This window comes from Neurospora tetraspora (assembly GCF_033439725.1).
Source record: "Neurospora tetraspora strain CBS 560.94 chromosome Unknown B0H65scaffold_1, whole genome shotgun sequence".
NCBI classification, from domain to species: Eukaryota; Fungi; Ascomycota; class Sordariomycetes; order Sordariales; family Sordariaceae; genus Neurospora; species Neurospora tetraspora.
The window spans coordinates 700255-727260 of NW_026944383.1; the positions used below are offsets into that span (position 1 = coordinate 700255).

The 27006-nt window shown below is 52.6% G+C and overlaps 8 protein-coding genes across 8 annotated transcripts; 5 read left to right on the top strand and 3 right to left on the bottom strand.

The window, feature by feature from the left end:
• Nucleotides 1-956: 956 nt before the first annotated feature.
• On the top strand, nucleotides 957-4236 carry B0H65DRAFT_543602 (uncharacterized protein; the record flags this gene model as incomplete). The annotated part of the gene is made up of 3 exons (XM_062829238.1): nucleotides 957-1539; nucleotides 1596-4004; nucleotides 4103-4236. 3 exons carry the CDS (start codon nucleotides 957-959, stop codon nucleotides 4234-4236), a joined length of 3126 nt encoding a protein of 1041 aa, XP_062685644.1.
• Nucleotides 4237-7114: 2878 nt separating this feature from the next.
• B0H65DRAFT_388682 (uncharacterized protein) lies at nucleotides 7115-7519 on the top strand (the record flags this gene model as incomplete). Its single annotated transcript, XM_062823727.1, has 1 exon — nucleotides 7115-7519. A coding segment is annotated over one exon (405 nt), but the record flags the coding sequence as incomplete, so codon positions are not given.
• Nucleotides 7520-8162: 643 nt separating this feature from the next.
• B0H65DRAFT_6627 (Prefoldin subunit-domain-containing protein) lies at nucleotides 8163-10390 on the top strand. Its single transcript, XM_062831240.1, has one exon. It carries the CDS (start codon nucleotides 8360-8362, stop codon nucleotides 10217-10219), a length of 1860 nt encoding a protein of 619 aa, XP_062685646.1. The 5' UTR covers nucleotides 8163-8359; the 3' UTR covers nucleotides 10220-10390.
• An 836-nt stretch (nucleotides 10391-11226) lies between these two features.
• B0H65DRAFT_447781 (nuclear movement protein nudC) lies at nucleotides 11227-12148 on the bottom strand. The gene is made up of 3 exons (XM_062825877.1): nucleotides 11985-12148; nucleotides 11690-11901; nucleotides 11227-11588 (listed from the first exon to the last, which is right to left on the bottom strand). Exons 1-3 carry the CDS (start codon nucleotides 11995-11997, stop codon nucleotides 11238-11240), a joined length of 576 nt encoding a protein of 191 aa, XP_062685647.1. The 5' UTR covers nucleotides 11998-12148; the 3' UTR covers nucleotides 11227-11237.
• A 241-nt stretch (nucleotides 12149-12389) lies between these two features.
• B0H65DRAFT_447782 (CDK-activating kinase assembly factor MAT1-domain-containing protein) lies at nucleotides 12390-13957 on the top strand. The gene has a single exon (XM_062825878.1). The coding sequence runs from the start codon at nucleotides 12823-12825 to the stop codon at nucleotides 13906-13908; it is 1086 nt and encodes a 361-aa protein (XP_062685648.1). The 5' UTR covers nucleotides 12390-12822; the 3' UTR covers nucleotides 13909-13957.
• Nucleotides 13958-15116: 1159 nt separating this feature from the next.
• B0H65DRAFT_504394 (ANTH domain-containing protein) lies at nucleotides 15117-17290 on the bottom strand (the record flags this gene model as incomplete). The annotated part of the gene is made up of 5 exons (XM_062827912.1): nucleotides 15117-16429; nucleotides 16488-16599; nucleotides 16656-16846; nucleotides 16917-17154; nucleotides 17243-17290. The coding sequence occupies 5 exons, from the start codon at nucleotides 17288-17290 to the stop codon at nucleotides 15117-15119; spliced, it is 1902 nt and encodes a 633-aa protein (XP_062685649.1).
• Nucleotides 17291-18852: 1562 nt separating this feature from the next.
• B0H65DRAFT_6668 (tRNA synthetases class II-domain-containing protein) lies at nucleotides 18853-21530 on the top strand. Its single transcript, XM_062831251.1, has 4 exons — nucleotides 18853-19378; nucleotides 19435-20111; nucleotides 20181-20459; nucleotides 20514-21530. Exons 1-4 carry the CDS (start codon nucleotides 19165-19167, stop codon nucleotides 21492-21494), a joined length of 2151 nt encoding a protein of 716 aa, XP_062685650.1. The 5' UTR covers nucleotides 18853-19164; the 3' UTR covers nucleotides 21495-21530.
• A 999-nt stretch (nucleotides 21531-22529) lies between these two features.
• Nucleotides 22530-24136, bottom strand: B0H65DRAFT_562173 (uncharacterized protein; the record flags this gene model as incomplete). The annotated part of the gene is made up of 2 exons (XM_062830190.1): nucleotides 22530-23915; nucleotides 24000-24136. 2 exons carry the CDS (start codon nucleotides 24134-24136, stop codon nucleotides 22817-22819), a joined length of 1236 nt encoding a protein of 411 aa, XP_062685651.1. The 3' UTR covers nucleotides 22530-22816.
• Between the last annotated feature and the right edge of the window lie 2870 nt (nucleotides 24137-27006).

Sequence of the window (27006 nt, forward strand, 5' to 3'; positions counted from 1 at the left end):
GTAACCCCACTGGAAGGAATCCGGCGCTCCACTATGCGGGCACCCTTCCGGCCGGCTGCCTCTCACAAGGCCCCGGCCATCCTTGTCGCAGCTGTCCGTCCTGCACAACCATCAGCGGCTGCCCCTCGCTAACAGGCGGGTACCTGTAGGCGTCACAGTAGCGAGCTTACAGAGGAGAAGGGGTTGATGTGCTGTTAGACGCCAGATTCCAGCCCGGACATTGGTCGGAGACGGGAGTGAGCTTGTTTTCCGTTCACGACCTCAATTGCCGTCGAGTACAACAACGTTGTTGGGAATGCACCTTCCTTCCCTTTTACAACCGCGCTCAGTCGTCCTGTCATCATCCTGTCCTCACAATTCCTCCTTCATATAAATGGGTGTATCAGATGCGCCGAGCACATAATTCACGACTAAACAGGCGACCCATTTTTCTCTCTCTTGTCGCTGCTAAGCCGGCCCAACCGTAGCGGACGGTAGCGGACGGTCCACTCCGTCCGTTCCTTTATTTGATCGCCGTCACAGTGTCCACGGGATCTCCTCTTGTTTTTCTGTCCCTCCCAACTTTCTCCCCGATTCCCCAATTCCCGCCTTTTCTCGTCTTCTCTTGGCTTGGACACTCAGGCACTCCCGGGCGCCGACGACCTTGGCTTAACAGACATTCATTTCTTTTGTCGTCGGCACAGCTCGACCCCGAACGGATTGTGAACCTTGTTGCCCCTCGCGGCCCGACGAAACTCGCAATACCCATTCAACGCAAACCAATATCATGGTCCATCATCGAGTAAATTGAGCTCCCGAAGACAGTCGACTATACATACACTTCGCGTTTCTGGTCGAACGGGCGCGATCGCTTCCCCCTTTGCGCGAACCTGCTGCACCTACATGCAGGCATAGACCGCCACCGTCATCTTACTTCCGGACCCAGCACACAAGGCAGGCCCTGAGTGCACAGGAAGATGGCATACAACGGAGGATACGAAGGAGGGCCGGGAGGACGCCAGTATGGTGGCCAAGCACCACCACCTAGAGGACCGCCGCAGCGAGCATACACCGCTGGGCCTGGCATGCCACAACAGCAGTACAATGCGCCGCCGCCTCAGCAGCACTACGACCAATACCAAGAAGACTATGGCTATGGCGGGGGCTACGATGACTATGGGGGTGGCTACGATCAGGGCTATGGAGGACACGATCAAGGTTACGGCGGACAATATGATGACAGAAACTACCAGAGAGGCCCGCCAGCTCAGGATTACCCTCAGCAAGACTACTATAATCCCGGACCCAACGGCCGCGGTGGACCCCCTCCTGGACCTCCTGCTCCCGGTCCCGGTCGAGGTGGACCGCCCATGCAAGGAGGCCGAGCTGGGCCCGCTGGTCCGATGCGTCCTCCCGCAGACAACGGCAGGGGGGGTCCTCCAGCTCCCTATCCGCCGCGTGGTGGCGGCTACCCTCCGGGCCCGGGACGGGGTTATCCGCCCCAAGGCCCCGGTGGGAGACCAGGTCCTCCGGATCGAGCTGTAGCTTCAGATCCCAGCGGTGCGTTTCACGCTTGCACATAGACTCCCCTAACGGCTTTACTGACAATATCTTAGCGAACCGCCGACCACCCATGAATGGCCCCGGTCCTGGTCCCGGTCCCGGCCCTATGAGTCCTGGCGACCGTGGTTTTGGTGGTGGTAATTTTCCGCCGCCTCCGGGAGCGCAGCGAAGGCCGGATATGGACAATGAGAGACAGATGACCGCGCAAATGGATGGGATGAGCCTCTCAGATCAGAGACTGCCAACAAGGGGGCCTCCTGGGCCTAATGGACCTGGACCGCAACGAGGACCGATGCGTCCAGATACCAGGGATGGTTATGGAGGGCCGATGCGCCCTGATACTAGAGACGGCTATGGAGGACCGGGACCTGGAGAACCGGGACCTGGAGGACCGCAAAGGGGACCGCCTCAGCCATACCGCCCCCAGCAAGATCTTCAAGATCAGCGACGAGGCCCTCCTCCTGGCCCTGACTTTGGCCAGCCTGGGGGATATCAGGATGGCGGCTTCGGCCCCCCCGGGCGGAGCATGACAATGCCTGCGAGAGATGATATGGGTTTTCAGCCCCCACCGCAGAATTTCATGCACCGGAGCGACAGTGCCCCTTACAACGGTCCTGTTGGACGCGCGATACAAAGACCGAACACGGCTCAAGGTGCGCGAGCGCCACCACAGAGGGTTTACCCGTCTGACAATGGAGCGCCCCCGTTACCACAAAACAACTATGACCAAGGGTACGGGAACCGACCAGATATGGGTTATGGAGGCCAACAGCAACAGCAGCAGCCCGGTCCTGTTGATGATTACTATGAAGATTATTACGAACCTAATGGCAACGGCGGATACCCAGCTCAAAACCCGCCCTCGGCTCAAACAGACGGCCCCAATTTCGATGCTATTCCCCCTCACAGGCATAAGGACTCTTTTGACCAGCACATGCAGCCTAATCAGATGCAGCACCAAGCCCAGCGTGGACCTGGCCGCCTTCCGGAGATGTCTAGGGCCAAGTCTCAGCCTGACTTGCGAAATTCACAGACGGCTGTATTTGAGATGGCGAGTGATATTCCCCCGATACCCATGATGCCACAACATACTGGGGGTCCGCGGGGTTCGCTTGAGAGTCAGAATAGTCTTCACAGGCCGTCTCCTAATGGCCAGCCAGGACCGCCGCCGCCAGGAGCTGGTATGCCTCCACACCCAGTACCGTACAGACCCGGGCAGTCTGCGCCCCCTCAAGGACCGTATAACCCGGATAATTTGCCATCGCATCCTGCTCCAGTCCGCCCAGGTCAGATGTCCGGCTCTATGGTCAACTTGAATGACAGGCCCCCTCCAGTCAGGAACTACCAGGCTGCTATGAACAGTATGCCTGCTCCTCCCCCTCTCAACAACCAACCTGGTCCTCAACCACCGCAGAGCGGTCCTAGTCCGCCGCCGCCTCCCACGAAACCAGTCGAGCCCAAGGTTACTGTGGAAGAACTGGAACACCTGCGGGCCATTGTCAAAAACGATTCCAATGACCAACAGTCTGCTCTTCGGCTTGCTAAGAAACTAGTCGAAGCGTCAGACGTTTTGGTCCCAAATCTGCCTGACCCCAAGGCTCGAGCTCGCTCTCGGGATCGCTACCTCGTTGACGCCCACAAGATTCTTCGCAAGCTTGAGAAGGCTAGCAACCCAGACGCCATGTTCTTCTTGGCCGACAGCATCGGCCGCGGGCTGTTCAGCTCCGAGCCCGACCACGCACATGCCTTCTCGCTCTACCAGTCCGCCGCGAAGCTCGGCCACGCGGCAGCCGCCTACCGCACCGCCGTCTGCTGCGAGATCGGCAACGACGAAGGCGGCGGCACCCGCAAGGACCCCCTCAAGGCCATCCAGTGGTACAAGCGCGCCGCCACGCTGGGCGACACGCCCGCCATGTACAAGGTTGGAATGATCCTGCTCAAGGGACTGCTGGGTCAGCCGAAGAACAGGCGGGAGGCCATCAGCTGGCTCAAGCGGGCCGCCGAGCGCGCCGACACCGAGAACCCGCACGCCCTTCACGAGCTCGCGCTCCTGTACGCCAGCGCCGAGCCCGACGACGTCATTCTCCGCGACGAGGCGTACGCCTTCAGCCTGTTCAAGCAGGGTGCCGAGCTGGGGTACAAGTTCAGCCAGTTTCGCCTGGGCGCGGCCTATGAGTACGGCCTGTTCGGCTGCCCGATCGACCCTCGGTTGTCTATAATGTGGTACAGCCGTGCGGCGACCCAGGAGGAGCACCAGAGTGAACTGGCGCTGTCGGGCTGGTACTTCACCGGTAGCGAGGGTGTGTTGCAACAAAATGATACGGAGGCGTATCTGTGGGCAAGAAAGGCTGCTATGGCCGGACTGGCCAAGGCCGAATTTGCCATGGGTTACTTCACGGAGGAGGGTATCGGTGTGCCGGCCAACCTTGAGGATGCAAAGAGGTGGTATTGGAGGGCTGCTGGTAAGTTCTTGTTCTTCACCTATCCATACCTTGACCCATCCTGCATGCCACTCATCGAAAAGAGTTCATCACTAACCGACTATGTACAATGATAATAGCCCAGGACCACCCCAAAGCCCGTGAGCGTCTAGAGGAGCTTAAGCGATCAGGGAAGAACGGGCCGAAAAATCGGGAGAAGATTTCCCGCAACAGAAATTCGAGGCAGCAGGAGGGTGAATGCTTGGTAATGTAAAATGCGTAATCATACAAATTCGAATCCAGGAAGCTGTCCCTTCACAAAGAAAGAGGTGAGCAGACAGACCATTTCCCATTGGGAGGCATCATCGTATTGCGTTATAGTTAGGGAGCTAGGATAGGTAGAACAAGTAATCACTGCATACCCCATATCCAATACTGTACTATCAGATTTCCTAGGATTTTGCCAGTGATTCAGATTGTCCCATAAATATGGTACCAACTCCCAAGTTCTTTCCACCCCCTCGGTCAACAAAAGGCCCCACTTAAAGCCGCGCGACAATGGAACTCCGAAGTACACAGGGCCGAACTAACACTCGGCGAACTTCCCGTGATCACCACCTAAAGCCGACTATCCCCTCTGGTTTTTTTTTTTTTTGTGTTGGAGATGGAGCTTCAATGAGAGCTAGGAAACGGCTTTAGTGTGCTGCATACACTCTTGCATTGTTGTCATCTCAGAGCGTTTTTGAACTTGGCGAGCTTCCATTGTGTCCGAGGATAAAACATCGTGCTCTGATTGGCTACAGCTGTGGGGTGAAGTGGCTGGATTTCAATGTCCTGTTTGGTTCAAAACCACCATTTTCTGAGTAAACAAACAGCATTTAGTTCCGAACGAACGTGATCCGGAAGCTAAAACTTGCGACTGCAGTTCCAGGAAGCCAAACACGTATTTCGAACGTCCAACGTCATGGTGCCAGATTCCATCAATCACAGCCAGATACTACGTAAGGGTTCAGTGCCCTATTCAATGAAAACTTCCACCATCCTTTGACCGACACCATTCCGGTTTCCCTTTTCCCTTCTGAAAACCCATGAATGTCGGAAATTCATAAGTCTTCCAAAAACCCCCGCCAACCACTCTGAGAACTTGTTTTCTAAAGCATCATCGTCGGAAACTACTTTACTAGAATGGTGCTTTTGTGTCGTTAAATCACTTTTATCCCCCTTCTATGAAGAGGGCATGCATTGATATCCCAACTCCTTCGATTTCTTCTACTCGTCTCCACGACCTCAGTTCTTTGAAACACTCTTTACTGCGAACCTGCGAGACCCAATTCACCTATCGTTGTTGGCTGGCGTGGCTGATTAACTTCGAGAAGTTCATCGCGGCCACCCATCAATTTATACGATCCTCCTATATTTCGCAACTCTAAGATAAGCGGCAAACCTCTATTCCTTGGTTGGAACGGTTTGTAGTATGATTGGGACGGAAGCTCCTATTGCTGTTCGGCCGTGCTGGCTTCTACGAAATATATGGTAGCTCATTATCGAAAAGGTTGCCGAGGAATATAAATGTACAATTCTACTTCTTCTTACTCGCCTATGTCAGGATATAGCTCTTGTCATGGCATGGCTGGATAGGCTACCGGAGGACTGGCTACTGGGCAATTGGGTTATGACACCCAACATCGGATGGAAGGTTTATGTTCTTATCGATAGCGATTCCGGATCGGGAAGGCGGCGACGACTGGCAGATCTGACTTATATGTCCAGATCCGAATACCTTCGTTCGTCTTGCTTCCCTTTCCCTCTTTACACTTAATATTACTTTGATTTGTGGCTTCTAGTCTTGCAGTCGAATCTCTCGTAGGATCATGCTTTCACAGCTCTTATTGTCTTACTTCTAATATATAGTAAGTTTATAGACCTTAATTTCCCTAATACTAATTTAGAAATCTATAAACTTAAGGCAAGTATTTGTTTTTGGCAGTTAATTATTATATCTAGTTTAGGGAAAACTTTATATCTATGTTGCCTTTGGATTAAAACTCTAAATATTTCGGGTTTCTAACGTCTATTCTAATATTTTCCTTACGTTCTATATTTGCGATAGAAGTTTTATAGCCCTCCGTTCAATTATTTAGAAATACTTAATAATTTTAAAATTGGTAGGAATAAGGATTCGGAAGTCGTTTTGTTTGAGATTATGAATGAAATTATAAAATATATTAAGAGTATAGCCGATTAGGGACATGGCTTTACTAGTTTTTTTTATTTTGAAGGTCCAGACTTCGGTTAGTTTACCAACTTTATGTACTTTCTTCTTTAGGCTTCGAGATTTACTAGTTTGATAATTTTGTATATTTTGACGAGGGTTTTGTAGATGATTATATAGTTTAAAATATTGTATAATATTATTTTGGATTTAAATATTTATAAATATATATATTCTAAATACTCTTAGGTAATTTTTATTTCTATTTAGGATAAAAGTGTAGAAATTAGTTATTTAATTAGTTTAAAATCCTTGGCTACAAATTACCAATTATTTATCCGGGTTCTATACTAACGTTTTTATTAATAAAAATAGCTATACCCGATTGCCGGATAGTGAAAATTAAGTAGTTAAGTTTTGCGAACTACTTCCTCCTAATATACTAGGTATAATTAAATATCCAACGTAAGAGTATCAGGTATTTAACTAACCGAATACAAAATCTTTCTATATCCTCGAAGGACCTATAGACGAAGGTCGAATCCTTTTTTAGGCTTTATATAAATATGTTCGGTTATTGAAGTGGCTACGTTTATTTTCTTTAACGCCTAGAGCCTTGGTATCGTTAGACTAATTCTAAAGTTATATTAATTTAGAGGCCCTCGTACTAGAAAGTTATATGTTTAGCTACCATAACCCTAATTAGGTATCTAATTATACGTCAATCTATAGTCGAATCGTTGCCTAGTTGTAGAATTATTCTCAATTAGAATAATTAGAACTCTCCTTTATCGCTGGTACTTTTTAACTTCTTTAAGTAGTTTTAAAGTTACCAAATGTCCGACTTACTAGTCTTCGTTTCGAAACAAGCAAAGCAAACGTACTTTGGTATACTTCATTGCACTACTAACAAAGCCTCACATACTTGGAGGTAGAGGTTGCAAATAGTACGGCTAGTGAAATTGCCAAAGTCATATCGCAGCTACCCGAGCTTCGTATACTGAGTATAGACAAGCAGTTTTCGTTGGAGGACTTGGAAGAGATCAGTGAAGGGGCATTGAAGCTGGAAACAATCATCCTCAACCGTCGCGGATGGGAGGTGTATGATGCATATCTCATGCCACTAGCGAAGCTTCCACGCCTTAAAAGACTTGACATCAAGATGTGTCCGGGGGATCTCACTGGTGCCGGACTCTTGGAATTCGTCAAGAAGATGGAAAAAGATCCCAACGGACAACATGACGGATTCAGATTTACCATTGCGAAGTTGTGGCTGTCGGGCATTTGGTTTACTAAGGACAAAGTAAACGAGGTGAAGGACTATATAAAAAGAGCGTTCAACGGAACGTTCTACGCCTTGGAGCCTGTCTGTATAGAGGCATAAACAGCAGAACAGCTGCTAAAAAGTCCGGTTAGGGTGTTAGTGCTTTTCGCGGGCGGACTCTATACAAAATTCTCCACGCATTATGGAATTGTTAGACCTAACATTTAAACTTCCATTTCTATAAGTGCACTGGCAGCTCTCCCATTTTCCACTTCCATTTACACCTCCAATTGTACCTCTATTTGCACCTCCATTTATATATCTAAGAACATTCGCTACCTTTAATTCCATTCTACCTATTTGTACCTTCATTTATACTATTTACACCTTGATTTTAAGGCAAAGGTTTCTCCCTACTTTTTAGTTTTAACTACGGTTCAACCCAGTATCCAGCTTCTACACGGGCCACAACCCAGGATCCAGCCTTTTATTACCTGGGGAAGGGAAGGCAGCTTTGCTGCCTCCCCAAACACTAGTTCCTCAATGGCGTGGTAAGTCGTTCACAGCAGCTTTTTCCTTGAATTATCTTATATAGTAACTCTAGTTAGGAATAAAGACTCTATAGGGAAACAATGGTGGTATTAGTATTACCTCCGCCGATCGGGGCTCAACTTCAAGGACAGTATTATATCTCTCCATAGTTTGGAAATGTACCCCCAAGTGTCATGAACCCATCTCCATCGAATTCGTCGAATCTTCTTTCCCGAGTGATGCTGCCAACCCTAACCCTGGCTTCAACCATTCCATTACATAAGCCCCCCAAAATTTTAACCTCATCCCGTCATCGGGAAACTTTTCTTTCCCTTCAATTCTCTGTTTGCATCCATCAACACCCTCCGTCCATCCCTCCAATCCTCCACCATGGCAGCATCAAGAGACCATCTTGCCGACCTCGACCGGCATATGCAGCTGCTCGAGGGCAAGGTCAACCAGCTTCACGCATCTCTGACCCACTGGCAACAAACCTACTTTGAGTATGCAGCACTCAAAGAGGAGGTCGACAGCCTGCCCAAGGACCCGCCTCCCCGCACCGAGCTTGCTCGCATCCGTCGCGACTATGACGGCACCCTCATCACCAAGAAAGAAATCGGCGAGATCTTTGGCGAAAATGATCTCAAGGAAGCGGATCAGATCTCCAGTGTCCTCGGTCGCCGCCTCGACTACGTCGAGAAGAACGTCGATACGCTGACGAAGCTTGTCGAAACCGAAGAGAACAAACTCGCCGCGGCAAAGGTCATCGCTAACCCTGACGGCGGCACTGATGAAGAGACCGGCCTCCCCATTACCGATATCATCGAGGAACTGGATGACGAAGACAATGTCCTTCAGTACCGCCTGCAGAGCGGAGGCGAGGTCGGCAAAAGGGTTGAGGAAGCTCTCAAGAAGGCTGGCATCGAGAAGCTCCCGGAAACCCAGGCCGATCTTTCTCAGGCTCAGGCCAAATCCAACACCACACAAACTGCTGTCTCTGCCTCTGCTGCCTCTGCGACCGCCAGCGAATCCTCGAGCACGGCTCCCACCACTCCATCTACAAGCTCCGCGAAGAGTGTCACGTTTGCCGACGATACTAAATCCGTCGACCAATTGCCGACCACAGCCGACGAACTCAGGCAGCTCATGCAAAAGGTCAAGGAACAGGAGGCAATGGATATGTCGAAAGCTGTGATACCCGAGGACGAGCCGGAGGACGAAAGCCAGTTGCGCGCCGACATGCTCCAGTACATGCAGAAAGAAATCCATCCCATCGTGGCCGAACTCGAGATTGACGAAGGGTCCACCGAGGATGAGAATGCGGAGTGGGATGAATATGAGGACGAGCTCGAAGAGGATGACGATGATGATGAGGATGAGTTTGGTCGCTCCAAGCACAGCGTGATCACCAGTGATTACATTCAGCGTATGCAGGAGCTTGAGAAGCGCTTGGGCTTCAAGTCTGCGTTCACTGTCGAGCGTCAGAAGCCCCAGCAACCGGATGATGAAAATCGCAAGGATGCTGGTGGAGGCTACATCACTGTCGTCAGGGAACCTCGCTCAACGCCGGCATCGGTACCGGCACCAGCACCAGCGCCGGAGAGCACCCAGCTAGAGCCAACCGCCTCGTCTCTGAAGTCCAAGGGGAAGGCAAAGGAGAAGAAGGGTGTGCGGTTCGCCACAGACTTGGACATTGCCCCTGAGGAGGAGATCCAGCCGGCTGTGCAGCCGAAGCCCGCTGCGCCAAAGGTGCCCTTGGTCAATCCCATTGGGGATATTGTCGAACATGGAGCTGTGGCTAGTGAACCGACAGCGCAAGAGCAGGAGCCGGAAGAGCCAGAGCCTCCCAAGCGTGTGTCACGGTTCAAGAAAGAACGTGCGTCAACCGGGAAAGCTGCTGCTCCGGCCGCGGCATCCCCACCTCCTGGTCCGTTCCAGCTGCCTCAGCGTTTCCGCGAGTCTCATTCTGCCCCTCCTGCCGAGCCCACTCCTCCCGAGGATCAAATTTTGGCCAACCAGGTTGTCGAGAGAAGTGTCTCGTCTGCGCCGCAGGAGCCGGATGACATGGACGATGAACTCCTGTACCGGGCGGCGGCGGTTGAGTACAATCGGTTGCGGAATCGCATGATCCAGAAAGAGGGAGGCTTCATGAAGCCGGAGGAGGAACAGCCCGTCGTCCCGCTGGATGAGGAAGAGGGTGGCCCGCCGCGCATGAGCAGATTCAAGGCGGCTCGTTTGGCCAGATCATGATGGCCTGGTTGATTTGATACCCCCCATGTTTGGCAGGTCCAAGAGGTTGTCGGCAGTCTCGATTTCTACCAGAATCGAACTATATCAGCATCCTCGCTCGCCTTTTGGCATCATCTGTTCCTGACGATTTCTTGTTCGTGATCAAAGGCACCACTTTTTTTTTCTTTATCTCCCTGGTCAATCCATGCGATTGTGCGTTATGGACTAACATCTAGGACACTTCTCATCTCGTGAACCCCAGACCCCAAGAGACATGGTCCATTCATTGCTCTTGATCACTTGCACTTTGAACAACGAGCTGATTGCGGCTCACACACCTTTCGGAACGCTTATTATTATTCATGGATTGCAGCTGTCAGTCTGCGTTTTCATTACTAGCGATTCCAAGATTGAATCCGGATGGGCTCTCTGACGCCATGATCTCTACACCGTGGTCTCGGCGATTCGTTTCACCCATCACATCTCTTTTGCGCACTTCAGTGTGTCAACCGAGTTTCATAGATCTGCATTCATGACAATAAATGGCCGGTTTGGCATCAGCTCATCGTGTTTCGTTTGTGTCCATGTGTATTATGTTCCTGATATCGTGACAAGTTCTCCAGCTATGAATTCTTCCGTATCCCGCGATTTGTCCATCCACCAACGACAGCCCCCGAAATACTGTATCTGTTTTTCGAAATCCATGGGGTGTAATCTCTAGGTCATCTACTGGAGCGTACGCAGAGTAATCTGTCACAGCTTTAGCTTTTCCAGGTACAATATAGTCCGTGGGCGGCTGGAACAGAATATCACCACAACAGTCCAGAGAAAGTGTCCATCGACAGTACTTCACCCTCTTTGATTCCATAGAAATAGAAAAGGTCATATCCCAAGTCATTAATTCTTCATTATCATGATTATCTCCCTTTATTTTCCCCCTCTCCCCCCATCCCACCCCCCCCCCCCCCCCCATCCTCTTGGTATCCCCCCATTACCCACCCCCTCCCTAATCCACCCCCTTCCCCTTCCCTCTACCACCCTACTGAATCTTCGCATTACTAAAATCCATCTCCGGATGCTGTTCCTGGAACTTCTTCAAAATATCCATCTTCTTCTGCTCGTCGCTCGTCGGCAATCCCATCTCCTTTTGTCTTTGGTCGTACATCATCTTCTCCACCATCGCTCTCGTCTCGCCTTCCAGGTCCGATAGCTTGCTGTTCTCGGGCACGATCTTGCTCACGTCGATTTTCGGGGCGCTGGTGACTACGTGCGGCCACCATTCGAGCTTGTTGTGCTTTTCGAGATGGATCTCTAGGGCTTTTTGATTGTTGGGAGCTGGGGAGAGCGTCCAGGTTGAGTCGTCGAGGAGGATTGGGTGGGGGAGGTCGCCCTGTTGAGAGGGAGTTAGTTGGGGTTGGAGGGGGGGTTGTGTGGTATAGCGGCGGAGATAGGAGGGAAGGGTGTGTGATGAATGGGTAGGTAGATGCATACCTTGATGATAGGCTCTTGACCCTTGATACCAGCTGTGAGAGACTGCTTCTTGATCTCAACCACCATGTCTTTGCCCTTCAGGTTACCGGGGACGAGGATGGTGATGTCGACGTCGCCAATGGTCTGCGTCCACTTGTAGGGGAGAGCATCCTGCTCGGCTTGCTCCTTGGCGCGGGCAGCGGCCTCTTCGGCGGGGGTGAGCTCTGGTACGTCTGATGACATTGTTAGGTTGGTTAGTGGGAGATGGTGATAGCGTGAGGTTAGACTTTGGTCTACTGAAGTTCTGAAAGCGCACCTTTGTCGGCCATGTTGACAACAGTTGTTATTTTCGGATGTTAGATGTTTCGTAGACTTGGGAAACAAAATCAGCTTGGTGGTGTGCTGTAGCTTGTGTAGAAGACGATGGAACGCGATGACCGAATTTCTGGAGGGGCAGGCAACCCGCAACGGCTTCGGCCGCCCAATCCCAGGAGCTGCCCGTCCTGCCCGTGAGCTGTCACTGTGACCCCACACCCGCGCTTGCCCGTGTCCAGTCCCCTGAGACGGAGATGACGGGAGCGCGGCAGAGTGCCGTGATGGAATGCCCCACCCTGCGCCGTCAGGGTAGCGTCCACTGGAGCGCTGGCGCGCGTTGGGGGACAAGTGGAAACAGGGATTATTCAGCCCGAGCCTAGCCTAACTCTTATCGGTCCCTCTTTCACAACATCATCGATCCCACTTCGGGTTTCACTTTCGTCTTTGATATTTTCGAACTTTCCCTTCCACCGCTTATACAACACCGCGTGACTCGTAATTTCTGTCTAGCAAGATTGGCATTATCAAAAACAATCCAGAACGAAATCAGGTGCAGACACGTCCTTGTCGCAAACCCCGACCTCCCAACGGATTATAACGGAAGATTTGGGCCGTGATCGCCACTCACCGACACAACTCAAGAGACGTCCTCGGCAGATACGGACATACGGACTCTCCCTTGAAGGAAAAAACGCCCTTTCGTTGTTATAAACCAAGCAGCATTCTCCTCGATCACCAGAAAATTCGAAAGACTCACCACAACCTCCCAGCCCTCATTTACCGAAATCCATATCAGCACTCGGTCCCCGACCTTTCCAACCAAAAACCACCCACCCACCATGGCCCGCCCCCTCGACCCCCTCGGTTTCGAAGACGAAATGTGTCCCGTCTGCAAATCGCGCAAGTACCTCAACCCCGACATCGTCTTCGTCTTCAACCCCGAATGCTACCACTCCATGTGCCTAAACTGCGCCAACCGGCTCTTCAACGACGGACCCAACCAATGTCCGCACGCAGGCTGCAACAAGACTCTCCGGCGCAAGGGCTTCCGCTCGGCCTTCTTCGGCGACCTGGCCGTCGAGCGCGAGGTCGATATCCGCCGTCGCGTGGCGGCCGTGTTCAACCAAGTGGAAGAAGACTTTGAGACGCTGCAGGACTATAATAATTACCTGCAGATGGTGGAGGATTTGACGTTTGAGTTGGTTAATGGGACTGATGAACGACGGAGACAGGCGGAGGCACAACTGCAGGCGTGGGAGGCGGAGCATAGACAGGATATCGAACGGAATAAGAAGGCGGGGAGGGAGGCGGATGAGATGTCAAGAAAGAGGCTGGCGGCGGAGAGAGATGCGGCGCGCCAGCGCCGCATTGAGGCTATCAAGGAGGCGGAGGAGGAGAAGAGGGAGAGGGTGAGGAGTCGCGAGATGGAACTGGATAACTTGGCCAAGGGCATTACGACGACGACGGAGCCGGCTACGAAGGTGCAGTTGAAGAGGCGCGGGCAGGTGAATCGTGTTGCTGAAGCAGCTCCTAACCCGGCCGCCTCCGCAATGGCAACGGGCGCTTCAGAAGTCGAGCGCTTGTCCATCCGCGGCTTGAAGGAGAAGCCGAAGGCGCCGGCACCGCAGGGCCCCTACGATCCCTTTGGGGGCATGGACTTTGCGCCTAGTCGGTATAAGCTGCATGGGGGTTTGACTCACCCGCTCATAGAGAAGTACCGGCTCGACAGACAGCATGTTGCTGGTGGGTACAGCTTTGACGACTTTGCGGCGCGCGCTTTGTATGAAGCGTTTGCTGGGCTGGGTGTGTTTGTTGAGGATGAGAAGGAGGCTGGCAGTGCCAGTGGTATCGGTTTGTCACAAGAGACGACCATGGCCGCTGGGATTGCTGCCGTGGATGACGCGGACAGGATGGATTTGGACTGAGCGGAGCGGTTCTAGAGCGGTATGCCCTAAGGCCTTTCTTGGTGGTGGTGTTTTAGATGCATAGCGGCGGCGTTTACTCAGGGATCGAGTCTTTTCTTCCTTACGGATCTTGGTTTCGGAACACATGTGAGGTGGCGGCAACATCATAGAGATGAACTTTAGAATTGGTGATTTTAGACGAGCGGATTAGCAAGTCTACTGTGGGTTTCAGGATTAGGAATTCATATACAAATGGTCGCAGTCTAGAAGCGAGGTAGAATAGAACTTATCGAAATGCAATACTTTACAACATTTAAGCGTTTTTACCGCCTAGTGAACTAGTTGTCTGAGATAAAGGCCATCGAGGACCATGGGTTGTGTGAAGGGTTGTAACGAGAATGCTGGAGGAAGGAATGAAGGAGAGTGAAGTGAAGACCAGTAAGATTGGGTCGATAGAACTCAGAAGGTGTCCAAAATAATGTAGATTAAGATTTACAAAGTAAAAAGAGCCTCGAGGCCTCCTACTGCAGAAATGTGTATGCCTCCCCTCTCGGCCTTTCCTGGAAGGAGAACAATGGCTTCCAACCCAGCCAAAGATTTGATGGTATAACTACTCATCACACCTCTCTCTTCATGTTCTGTCCTCGCAGCTGCTTATCTCAAACCCTCCTTCAGCTTTAGAAGCCCGAAGCCCATCAACCGCCCTCAGTGTAGTGTATCCATCCCGATCCCCCTTGTTTGAACCTTTTATCTCGCACCCCCCCACCCCCCCCCCTCCTTTAAATCACTTAACGGTTCGCGACCCTGCTCTTCCACAGCCGATCCTTCTCTCTTCTTCTTGCTGGTCCATTTCAACGTACAACGACACCAAACCGTCCTCTACCCCCGAACATTGGTCGTCCTTTCGGTAGACTAAGGAGGGGGGCATTGCCAACAAAACGGAACAACAATGACAATTGGTCAAGGTCAAAGAATCGAATAACAGTATGGGTGGGGAAAAAAAAAGTTGGGCTAGGAAAGCGAGTAAGAAGAACGCCGCGCTAGATGCATGACTTGCCCGTTCGTGCCTTTCCGAACAACCCAGACAAGCCAAAAAAGAAAAACAGCAAAATGACAGAAAAGGGTTTAGCGTGCCTCTCAACGTCAAGCGCTTGCCCATACGGCCGTTGGAATACAAGATTAAAGGAGTCAAGCGTTATGCAGCTGTCAGAGGAGACAAACACACATTCTCATTGCTGCCATGGCGTTTGCTGTGCTGGCCTCGGAAACACCGGGATTGTCTCGAGCTGGTCGAACCCGCCCCCTATAGGCTGTTGGTTATGCTGCCACCCCACACCGGTAGCATGGTTCACGAACGCACCCTGACGGAAAGGATTTGTGCTGCCCGTTGGCGTCGGAACAAGTGGGCCACCAGCAGTGACGGGACGCTGCTGCTGCTGTTGTTGAGCCGGCTGGGAAGCCGCGAAACCCCTCGCGAAGGGATTGGTTCCGGTCGGCTGTGGTTGTTGCGGAGGAGCCGACTGGAAAGGCGAGTTGGCTGGAGGAGAAGCAAAGGGTTGTGCCGCCTGGGGAGATGCGCGAGCAAAGGGGTTCGTAGACTGAGCAGTGACGGGGCGTTGCATTTGCTGTTGCTGCTGTTGTTGTGGTTGCTGCTGCTGGAAAGGGGAGTTGTTCGCTGGAGAGAATGGAGATCCCGTTTGCTGTTGGTTCATCATCATAGATTGTCGGAAAGGGTTGGTGACTTGCTGGGGTGGTTGAAGGCCTCCGAAGCCGGTGGTTGCGGCCGTCTGGAAATTCGCCATGGGATCCTGGGGAACAGGAGGCAACAAGGTGGCCTGGAAGCCTTGTTGCTGGGGAGGAAAGCCCCCATACCCAGCTCCCGTGAAAGCTTGTTGCATCTGTTGCTGAGGAACCTGCTGAACTTGACCAAAAGGATCCACTGTTGGCTGCTGTTGTTGCTGCTGGAAAGCCTGTTGGAAGGCAGCCTGAGCCGCAAAATCGTTGTTCTGAAACGGCTGACTGGGTTGAGGTTGGAAAGCAGCTTGTGCCCAGGGGTTTGCGCTCATTGGCATCTGTCCCTGAGGTTGCTGAAGCTGCGGTTGCGCCTGGACATTCATTTGCGTCTGGTTTTGCTCGATCGAGTCGAAGAAATCGATGAGGTTGGCATCCGCTGACTTGATAGGAATGGCCGGCCTTGATGACTCTTCCTTGGTGCTTGTGGTCGCCGAGGCAGTATTCTTCGTAGATGACTCTGCCTTTGGGAATTTCGATACGGAGGATGAACCTCCCTTCTTCTTCGCCTCCAGCTCGGCCAGATACTGCCTCCGGTGAATCTCAAAGTCCGGGTCCTTCAAGTAATCCTCCAGCTGTCGTCCAAGGTTTACAGGAGCGTGCTTGAGCTTAGGAACCTCAACTCTAGTATGGTGCTCATATTGCCGAGCGACACTGAGGTAATGCACCACGGAATCGGTTTGGCGGGCAAAGTTCCGGTAGATGTCCATAGCTCTCTCGGCATCAGGCTTTGACATTTCAAAGAAGTGGCCTAAAATCAGGTCAGCTTGGGGTTACGGGGCGACTGGTTAAGGCGGGTAAGGTCTTACCGAGAAGATTGATCATGGCCTGGTTCAGAGCTTGGAACAAGGCAAGAAGATCTAGAACCAGGAGCCTGAACACGGTAACCGTAATTTCGTTTTCTGGTTCGTTGTCCATGACCTGCTCATATGTGTCAGCAACAAGCGTCGAAAGCGAACACCCGGATAGTAACGTACATCACATTTAAGCAACGCAGTGAGCTGCTTCTGTACAGACTCTGTCTCTCGCAGCAAGCCTTTTTCGACTGAGAGCTTCTCTAACCGGTTCTCCCTGCCTCGAACCCAATCAATCTTTGTGTCGCGGTATGCTCGCACCCTTTCGGTAAGGTACTCGTGGTAATGACGGATGTTTCGACCTTGTGTTTGGACTGCGTGACCGCTTGTTAGTACTCGGCGCAAAGAGCAAAGAAAGGAACCAATGGCTTCGGCACCACTCACTATCCGATACCATGCCCAAACCCAGCATACTCCGGTGCTTAGCAAGGTATGCTAGGGTAACATCTGGCGAACCCTCTCGGATCATGAGGTGTACCGTAATCAAACTCTTGAAGACAACGGTCCATGTCGAATCGCGCAACCGGGTCTGCAGTACCCTAAAGACCTCTCCCACTCCCGCCTCACCCGAATGTGTCGCGACAAGGATATGTTCGATGTACTTCGTCTTTGGAGGCGCGGCCTGTTGTCATGATCGATTGTAACCGTTAGCCGCTGGGTCGCAAGGCTCTGAAATGGCAGTGTAGGACAAGTAGGGCCGGCTGACGAACCTTGATTTTGGTCGCGCCCTTGACGGACTTTTCGAAGGAGCTTGCCATCTTGTCTAGCTAGTCGCGACCAGAGGGCAACCTGCTCCTGGGTATTGAAAATGCGCTTGTAATATCAACTTCGGCGCGCGAATTCCAGCTTATCCGTCGCTCATCGGTTGTCGGGGTGTCGGAAGCGTATGGGGGGATTGACTCGGAACGATTGTAAGATTAAATGATGTCGTAGGTAAGTTGTAACGAATGGCGGGCGGCCTAACAGTTGGTACCGCTGTTGTTGGGTTGGGGGTTGCGGTCGGGCAGCGTCTGAGCTCGGAATAACTGGATGTATCTACTCGGAGTGTCTGATGTAATGACGGAGGTGGTCGTTGGCTGGAGGAAGTCGATGGAGCGGGAGTGTAGATGCCTCAATACCGTGACCTTGGACGTCGGATGAACACAAGTAACCTAATCTATAAGGAAGCGCCCTGTGCAGCACTTTTGACTGGGGCCCCGGAACAGGTACTAGCGTTCTGTAGGCGATTCAATGTGTAGGGGGGAGCCGAGGGGGAACGGTAGGGGGAGCGACAGCGGTAGGGTAGGGAGATGTCGAAGCCAGTGCACGATTGGAGGTTGCACGGGGGACAGCTGCACGGGGAGCATGGGGACAACGGGAGAAGTGGAAGCGCAGAAGGTGACGGGCAGATTTCCTGGCGGATACGCGCTAGGAGGAAATACAAGGGACATGGGCTCCTCCAGTCTCCAGGCACGCCGTCCAGTGATCTCCGACAACATCACCCGGATTCCTTGTTCCACTTCTCTGATGTCGGGCGCCGGTCTGAATGGAACCACGTCGAGAATCACGACCGATGTTGAAAAGTGTTGCACCCAGAAAACTTGTGCATGACCCAAGGGTCTGGGTTACGATGGGGCTCACCCTCAAATCTCGACATGATGCGCTTGGGGAGATCGCAAATCACGCTATTGCCCATCTTATTTGGAGATTACTATATTCCACACTGATGCGTGCGCAAGCCGCCCATCCAAGACAGCCATTCTAGCGATATAAGTACGATATTGTACAACAGGACATCAGCGGTCTCCTCCTGAACTAGCCTCAGTGACCCCCAATATGCGTAGGGGAACCACCAAGCTGTCTGACGAGGACTGAACCCCGCATATGTCCACGACGGATAACCGTCTCTTCAGCTTCAGCAACGTCTTACCTTTGAACCCACACTCGTAACAGTGAGTAGTAGGGTGTTTTAGATAATGAGTCCAAGGGAGGAACCCGAGCCTCAAGAACGGAGGCGGCGGTCAACGACCAGAGGGGAAAGGAAAACACAAAAACAAGAAAACAAGAACTCCTTCATTCAAATAGAATCAGAGTGCCGTGTTGGCGTCCGATGAGTAACAAGGTCGGTGTGCCGAACGCTTATTTCAAAATTCCAACATTCCATTACAATCGAACCACTTAAGCCCCGTGAGGGGAGAGTTCGAAAGGTCAGGAAGGAGGAAGCTTCATCAAATTAACACCTAGGCTTTCATCATTTTGTTTTGAATGGAAGGGTCATGAAGAAAAAAAGAAGAAAATTCTCAAAAGCCGGCGCGCGGCAGAGGTTTTTGTTCCCTGCGGGCGCGACTGTGGACCCCACTTGGAATTTCGAAATCGTGCTCGAGCCAGCAATCTGCCGACCAACGAACGAGCAGCGAGCGGCAAGGTTAAGTGGGGCCGTTCAAACGCAGGAGCCTCCGGCGGGCAACGAGCTTCCCGTCCATCAAAGCTCAGACCATCTTACCACTCCCAGCTCAACCCTCACACGTCCCGTCTCGTCCACAGTCAACCCTGGACCGGGGCTCACACCACCAACAACCCCGTTCACGATGGAGCTCTCTCTACCAGAAGCGGAAGACGGAAGGTCGACAGACGTTGACGACATCAGACTGCCATGGCTCAACCTCGCGTCTCCATGAGACGGCTCTGTAGACTAATACCATCTCAGAATTCGAGACTCTACACAAGCCGCACAAGCCCTCAATGGCAGTCGCTGAAATGCCTGCCCCGGAACTCGCAACGCCTGCTTCACACTTCCTCCGCTCTTGCTTCACCAGCAGGTGATAAAGTAACCGGCCAAACGTTGCGCGAGGAATGGGCACAGTACAGTAGGTCTTCGCCGTGTTATACTATGCCTTAGCTGAGCTTGGCTGATGCGGGCCAGGCCATTTTCCCAGTGCATCCAAAGCCGCTGACTTTGTCGAGGGCAACAAGGTCACCGTCCATGGCTTTCTCCTCAAACGAAGAGTCAAGAGCTCAAAACTGGTGTTTGCCGACATCCAGGTTGAGAATGGCCCTTCGGTACAAGTCACGGCCACGTTCAAGGAGGATGGAAGCCCAAAGCAGTTGGCCACCAAGGCCCTGAGAGCAGTCCCCTTGTATAGCCCCGTGTGCGTGACTGGAATCGTTGCTCAACTCAATGGTAGCCGTATCGACTTGGACCTTGACGCCATTCAGCCTCTCAATGCCTTCCCCAAGGACATCATCGTCTCCGAGGGCGTTCAGTTCCCGGCCTCTGCCAGGCATCTCCAAATCCGCTTCTCAGACCCCCTCCGCTCTCGACTGCTGGCCCGTCCCCAGATCGGCTTCCAACTCAGGAAGACACTCAACGACCTTGACTTTACCGAGGTGGAAACACCCATTCTGTTCAAGTCCACTCCTGAGGGAGCAAGAGAGTTCTTGGTCCCGACGAGACGTCGTGGGCTAGCTTATGCTTTGCCCCAGAGTCCGCAGCAATACAAGCAGATCCTCATGTCGAGTGGTATCCGTGGATACTACCAGTTTGCTCGCTGCTTCCGTGATGAAGATTTGAGAGCCGATCGTCAGCCCGAGTTTACCCAGGTATGTCAGCCTTCTGCCCCTTACTTATGGGCTTTCTTCTATGTCATACGCTAATAATTCTCGGTGCAGCTTGATCTGGAGATGGGATTTGCCACGGGCGAGGATGTCATGCGCACTGTCGAGACTCTTGTCACCCAGCTGCTTCCTGCTTTGAATGCCCAGTTCAACATCGTGAAAAGCGGTGATGATATCTATCCTGTACCCAAGCGTGGCCTGAACAACGGCGAATCGACCGAAAATGGTGACCTTCAATGGCCTGAGCCTACTGCCCCTTTTCTTCGGCTCACATATGACGAGGCCATGACAAGATTCGGTATCGACAAGCCCGACCTCCGGATCCCCTTCGAGGTACGTCTTCCCACTCCCAATATGGTAATCAAGCTGTCTAACAACTAACTCTAGCTTCACCGTGTCGACCATGTCCTTCCCGCCCAGTTTGTCTCTATGATCACGCACACCGAACAGCCCATCGTCGAGGCCTTCCGCATCCGTCCCGAGCTCGACGGCGAAACCGTCACTCCCGCTACCATTGCCGAGTTCGTCGACAAACTCATGGACCAACTCCCCAAGCCCCTTGCCAAGAACCCCGACGGAGCTCCCGCCGCCCTCATGTTCGACTCCAAGAAGCCTCTCTGCGGCCTGTCCTCCCTTGGCTTCGAGGGCTTCGACGCACTCACCAGCATGGAAGCCTTTTCCGACCTTGAAGACGGCGACGTGCTCGTCTTCCAGGCGCGCAAGAACGCCCCCTTCCAAGGCGAAGGCTCCACGGCCCTCGGCGTCGCCCGCACCCACTTCTACCACTCCTTCATATCCGCCGGTCTCCTGCCGCGGAGCTTCGACCTCAAGTTCCTCTGGGTCGTCAACTTCCCCATGTTCACTCCGGACGACGGCATCGACCCCGGCCAGGGCGGCCAAGCCGGGTTCAAAGCGACGCACCACCCCTTTACCGCGCCGCTCACGGAAGCCGACGTCGAGCTGCTCGCCACCGACCCGCTCAAGGCGCGCGCCGACCACTATGACCTCGTCGTCAACGGCGTCGAGCTCGGCGGCGGCAGTCGCCGTATCCACCTGTCTTCCATGCAGGAGTACGTGATGCGCAACATCCTCAAAATGACGGATGCGGGCCTGGCCCAGTTCTCTCACCTGCTCGAGGCGTTGCGGGCGGGATGTCCGCCGCATGCTGGGTTCGCGCTTGGTTTCGATAGGCTGGTCGCTGTGCTGACGCACACGGATTCCGTGAGGGACGTGATTGCCTTCCCCAAGAGCATGAAGGGAGAGGATCTGACGGTCAAGAGCCCGAGTAGGATGACGGCTCAGCAGTTGGAAACTTACCATTTGGCGATCGCGGAGAAGAAAAAAGTGGAGGAGAAGCAGGACGTTTGAGAGAAGAAAAATGGGCTGAGAAGGTGAAAGTGTTGCTGCAGCCTCCATGCGCTGTATGCTTGACCTGCGACCTAGCTCAACGGCTTCACAGACAATGTGCTGTGCTGTACATTAAATGAAAGATCAATCTTGGTATGCTACCGTCCATATGCACCCCTCGGTTTCGCAACGCTCCCTTGACATCCTCCCGTCGGTAAGGTTGGGCTGACTTGAACCACCACCTGACACCTCTCATTGAAAGCCGCATTCACTGGTGAGAAGCGGAAACATCCCAAATGTGCTCACCGTTCCTATCTCTAACCATGCAACTATGGTACAACGCAGCTAAATGGCCTGAGAAGCGGTGTTATAGAAGGGATCTGCGCAGTCTGTACCACAAATTCTACCTCAAGCCCACAGGCTGAACATGTCTTCAGACCACAACATTGCAAAATATCGTATGATATTGAAACACCTCGATTTCGTGTTTGCAGATTTACCACAGAGACAAAGAAGATAGACGGTTGAAGCTTGGGATAAAGACCCTGAACCATCATGCTCAGCTAGCTCGGCAGTCATGCTAATTGTCATTGAAGTTTTCATCTCATTTTCCCCTCAAGGGTCTTGGTGCGGTGAGTACTCTGATGAGTACCGCTACACCTGACCCGAACCCGAAGACATGGTCAAACAATCAACCATCAGGATCGACACTGAGGGAACCGACGCGCAAGTCCAAAGACTCGGAGAGCAAGTCCAAAGCCTGGGAGTCAGAGGCCAAGTTCAACACCAAAAGAGCAACTTCTGGAGGAACCATCAAGTGTGAGAACGCCCTGTTTCTATACACGATCTACCCTATTACTATTATACAGAGCCATTCCCACAAAAATTTTCCTCTATGGCCCCCTTCCTTCTCATCATTCAAATTGAAGTCATTCCGTGTCCTCTTTATATGTACAACCCTTCTTTTCCTCCAAGTCAAACTATCCTGGTGCGATAACTGGCTAACAACTAACAACTTTGCCATTGTCAGAACCGAGTACAAAAGCCATGATATGTTGCGGTTGTGCCTATAGCCAGGCTCCGGCTCCGCAAGAGAAAAAGCAAAGTCATTGGACTGTCAACCAGCTCGAGTGTACTTTTTCGTCCGTCGAGAGAGTGAGCGAGAGAGAGAGAGCTTTGAGAAGTTTTGGTCAACTTGTCATCGAAAGTCTTGATGTCGGTCAGGAGTCGACAAGCCGAAGATGGAAGAGCCACCGAATGTCACAACTCTTCTATCACTTCATCAACCACCCAAGCCCTTCCCCTCCTCTCTCCCACGAACCAAAGGAAACATTTACAGCTTCTTAAAGCTGCACAAACATCAATCCAGCGAGACCAACAGCCAACGCAATCTTCGCATCAACCTTCTGTCCAGCAGCACCAGCAAGCTTAACGTCCGCGAACCCCGCACGCTGCATGTCGTCCGCGCTGCCGCCCGTGGCCGCCGCAGGCTCAGGCGCGACAGTAGAGAGAACCAAACCGCCATCTCCACCATATGCTGCGTAGCCGGTTCCCCAGGGGGCGTCACCACCCTCCTCGGGGCAGGGTTCCTCGCCTTCCGCCCACGCATCACCGGTGGCTGTGGGCCAGGCTGAGGGCCAGGCTGAGGGCCAGGCTGAGGGCCAGGCTGAGGGCCAGGCTGAGGGCCAGGCTGAGGGCGAGGCTGAGGGCCAGGCTGAGGGCCAGGCTGTGGACCAGGCGTCCTCGCCCTCGTCGCCACTACCGTCATCCTGGGTGTCATCGGCAGCGCTCTCGGACGGAGCGGCGGACTCGTAAGCGGACTCGGCGGCAGAAGAGGCAGCACCGAAAGAAGCGGCAGCAGAAGAAGCGGCAATATCCTGATTGGCGCTCTCAGACTCAGAAGCGGCGGCGGCGGAAGGGGCGGCGGAGGACTCGGCCTTATTGGCGGCAGAAGGGGCGGCGGAGGACTCAGCGGCCTCGGCGGCGGAGGAAGGGGCGGCAGAGGACTCAGCGGCCTCGGCGGCGGAGGAAGGGGCGGCGGAGGACTCAGCGGCCTCGGCGGCGGAGGAAGGGGCGGCGGAAGCAGCGTTGGCCTTGTCAGCCGCAGTCGACTCGGGAGCCGCCGAGCTGGCAGCCGAAGCGGCCTTGGCAGCGGCGCTGGAGGCGGCCTTGGCATCAGAAGAGACAGCAGCGGCCTGGGATGAGAGCGCGGCGGCAGATGCGGCGGCAGCGGAGCTGGCAGCTGCGCGCATCTCGAGTGGATGGACGGTTACTACCTCCACGACCTTCTCGACGACAACTTCTGTGTTGTCGTCTTGAGGGGAGCGCTTGCGCTGGGCGGGCTCGACGACCTCCTCGACGACAACTTCCTTGACGACGTCGGTCTCGTCCTGGCGGGCGTAGACGGAGCGGGGGACAGAGGCCAAATGGAAAGCAGACGCCCTATCATTTTTACGTGTTAGCAAAGGGGGCGAAGCACAGGAGAGAGAGAGAGTTGTTAGGAAGTCAGCAGGTGGTAAGACTTACACTCTCTTGAACAGAGAATTAGACCGTTCCAGGTCTCTTTCCCTCAGGGCCACATCTCTGTTTGGAACAGCAGAACCTGAGGCGCTGAGGGCCAAGGCCCAAAGGACCCAAACGGTGGTCCAGGTGAAGGAACGCATGGCTGCTACGGTCGAGGTAGTTAGCAGGTATGCTGGGGTTGGCGGAGGTGGAAACGATCGGAAGCGCCGAAGTTGGTGCTGCCAAAACGAGGGAGAGGGACGGACTTCTTTTTCAAAAGAAGCGAGTGAATTGGATGGCTTTATGACAAAAGATTCGCTGAAAACGATGGTTGTTTTCGAGATAGCGAAGTCGATGTTTTCGAGTGTGATGCTCTGAGGAAAACAAACCCGTCTTTGGGTGCGGAATGGATCTCCTTAAGTATCCATATGTCTCAAGCTGTTTCAACAAGTTTAACTTCCATTTTCCCGAGGCTTCAGCCGTGAAAGGAGAGACTCACGTCCCGTCGGGGTCCGACAAGCAAGTTACAAGGTCCCGATATGCCGTTTGAAACTGGGAACCGAAAGACCTGCCTCCTGCATAAGACGGAGCCTACAGGAGAAGAGTGGCTGGGTTTTGCATTGCAGGTGCTTCTTTTTCTTCACGACCCAGGGGCTCGGAGGTTCATCGACCGAATGCCGCCCCTTTGCCAAAGCACATCCTTCATCCATCATGGTCACTCCAAAGCCCTCCTGGTTAATAAAAAGAGCCTTGAGTGATTCCAGAGTACGGTTAGTATGAGATGAAGAAGTGAAGCCTCCTCAGAGAAATTCCCATATGAAAACATCACCAGAAGGGATAAGACACCATCACACAGACTCAAAAATGAGAGACGCACACAACTTTCGCTCACAACCTCACAAGCGAGTGAGCGAGTGACTACCTACCTAAGCACAGACTCGCACAACTGACCTCGCATATCATTACAGTACATAGACTTTGGACTTTGACATCTTGGTAAATTCGTCATTCTCACTGCGATGCTGAAGTGCTGAGCCACACGTTGATTTCTAAGCCAGTCAACTGGTCCATTTTCCTGAATGTTCCAAGCATGGAATGCGATAGCGGTCGCGCGTAGGTAACTCAGTTGCCGCTTCTTCGATGGACACGAGAAAGGCGACAGTTGAGGCTGCGGATGCGAGTTGCGGATGCGAAAAATCCCCTCAACGCGGCTGGTCTTTTGAGGAGATGATGACCGACGGATGCCTATCCATCACCGAGGACGCCTGTCTACGTACCTCTACTTGCCGCGGACTCGCGGAACCCGAAGATAGGTATCCAAAATTCAAGTTCAGATTCAAAGGCGTTCGACAACAACTTGCATGCTGCTTGACGGCTGTCAACAGCAAATGGTACACTGCACCTTTAAGTTCTTCTCATGCTGGCTAGAGCTTGAGCTTGAGCACTGACGGTCCGATATCCATCACCGAAGACTTTCTATTTACCGCAAGACTCGAGATATTGAAGACTGGTTGCCAGCTGTTTTTTGACAGCCGTCAAGGAGCATGTAACGATGATGTACGTTGCTGTCGAGCGCCTTTACATGACTCTGCAACCTGGGTTCAGGAACCTGGATTCTGGACATCTCGAGTCTTTGCGCTTTTTACTTCCGCCGAGGCTCTCTGCTGTGTATATTCAACCTGAAACTCTTCGGAACTCTGTAGACCAGCGCTGTATTTCATAACACGAACTCTTCACTTGAACTTCTCCCCCTCCCAGTGCTTCCTCCTCTTCTGGCTCTGGCTTTTGCTCTAAACCGAGCCATGTTAACCGTGGCACCGAAGTCGGTATCGAGTACTATCGGATATCAAGGTGGCACTGGCTTTCAAGGCTGCACACATATATATGTAAGCCCCATGTTGACAAAGCACGCAAAACAGAAACGCACGCATGCAAAACAGAAATGCAGTTACAACTGAAATGCAAAGAAGAGGGGGTTTCAGACACATCCAGGTCCATCCGTTCAATCGGGAACCCAATTACACCGACAGTCCGGGACCACAGGAGCGCAGTTGTCTCAGTGAGGTTGTTGACGATGATTTGTAAGACGTGCAGTGGGAGATGGAAGATGGACTGTGGACGGGAAGTTTTCGAGAACTTGGAACCAGGCTCGGCAACGGGATATTTCAAACAAGATGTCCAGCATTAACGCGCTAACACGCAGTGCATGGCATGAGCGAGAGTAATGACAATGCTTGAAAACAGGCAGTCTCAGTCATGTGAGGCGGTCGTAGCCAGGATTTCGTGGTAGAAGGCTGCAGTAGAAGATGTAAGGAGCAGGTGGCCAACTTGTTTCGCGCAGAACACCCAAAGAGGCAATGAGTAAACATGTGTGTCGGATTAACCCCTTTATCCCATCGCAACACCACAAGCAAGGCAAACATCATCCAGGAAGGGTAAAATCACTGTATGATCCGATAAAGTCACGGTATCTAACACAATTGGGCTGCTTCATGTCGGCAGACAATTATGAACCATCGACAGGATCGATACCACAGCTGAATGTGGCAAGATAGGCATGTAAAGAGGGTTCAGCAAATGGGTTGTCATTGAGAATGCTTTGCCCCATGTTTGTCAGCTCTTAGTTGTTAAGGGAGCAAAAACTCCGATATGCATCGGCTTCTCACTACAGTATCAAGCTTCCTAGCATCGACCTTGATATCTGGACATCCTCTGTGCCTCTCAAGCAGGCAACTTCAATCTAAGTATCTGGACTGCAGGAAAAGGCTGGCCGGATCGATCAGTTGTTGACTCGGAGGCTTCACGACTAACTTGAACTGCAGTGCACTGCAGCGGTTACGAAGCCGTCTGGTTCGCGCGAGTTGAGTACGGTAAGTTTCACACCTAATAATCCCAGCTGTTAGAAGGGGTAGTAGAGCGACGGATTGATTTTCACATAATTAAGAAATGCCGTCACTAACAGAAGCAACTACGCCAGCAGTTTATCTCGTAAATTACGAGTTTCGTCATTTTCTGTCCGACTCCTTCGCAA

What these genes read in the sequence shown, in the direction of transcription:
- B0H65DRAFT_6627 (XM_062831240.1), top strand. Translation starts at nt 8,360, where the DNA reads ATGGCAGCATCAAGAGACCATCTTGCCGACCTCGACCGGCATATGCAG.
- B0H65DRAFT_447781 (XM_062825877.1), bottom strand. An exon ending in GTCAAGAGCCTATCATCAAG is followed by an intron (nt 11,589 to 11,689) that starts GTATGCATCTAC and finishes CCCTCTCAACAG; the next exon opens with GGCGACCTCCCCCACCCAAT.
- B0H65DRAFT_447782 (XM_062825878.1), top strand. Translation starts at nt 12,823, where the DNA reads ATGGCCCGCCCCCTCGACCCCCTCGGTTTCGAAGACGAAATGTGTCCC.
- B0H65DRAFT_6668 (XM_062831251.1), top strand. Translation starts at nt 19,165, where the DNA reads ATGGCTCAACCTCGCGTCTCCATGAGACGGCTCTGTAGACTAATACCA. An exon ending in CGAGGAATGGGCACAGTACA is followed by an intron (nt 19,379 to 19,434) that starts GTAGGTCTTCGC and finishes GATGCGGGCCAG; the next exon opens with GCCATTTTCCCAGTGCATCC. An exon ending in GTCAGCCCGAGTTTACCCAG is followed by an intron (nt 20,112 to 20,180) that starts GTATGTCAGCCT and finishes TTCTCGGTGCAG; the next exon opens with CTTGATCTGGAGATGGGATT.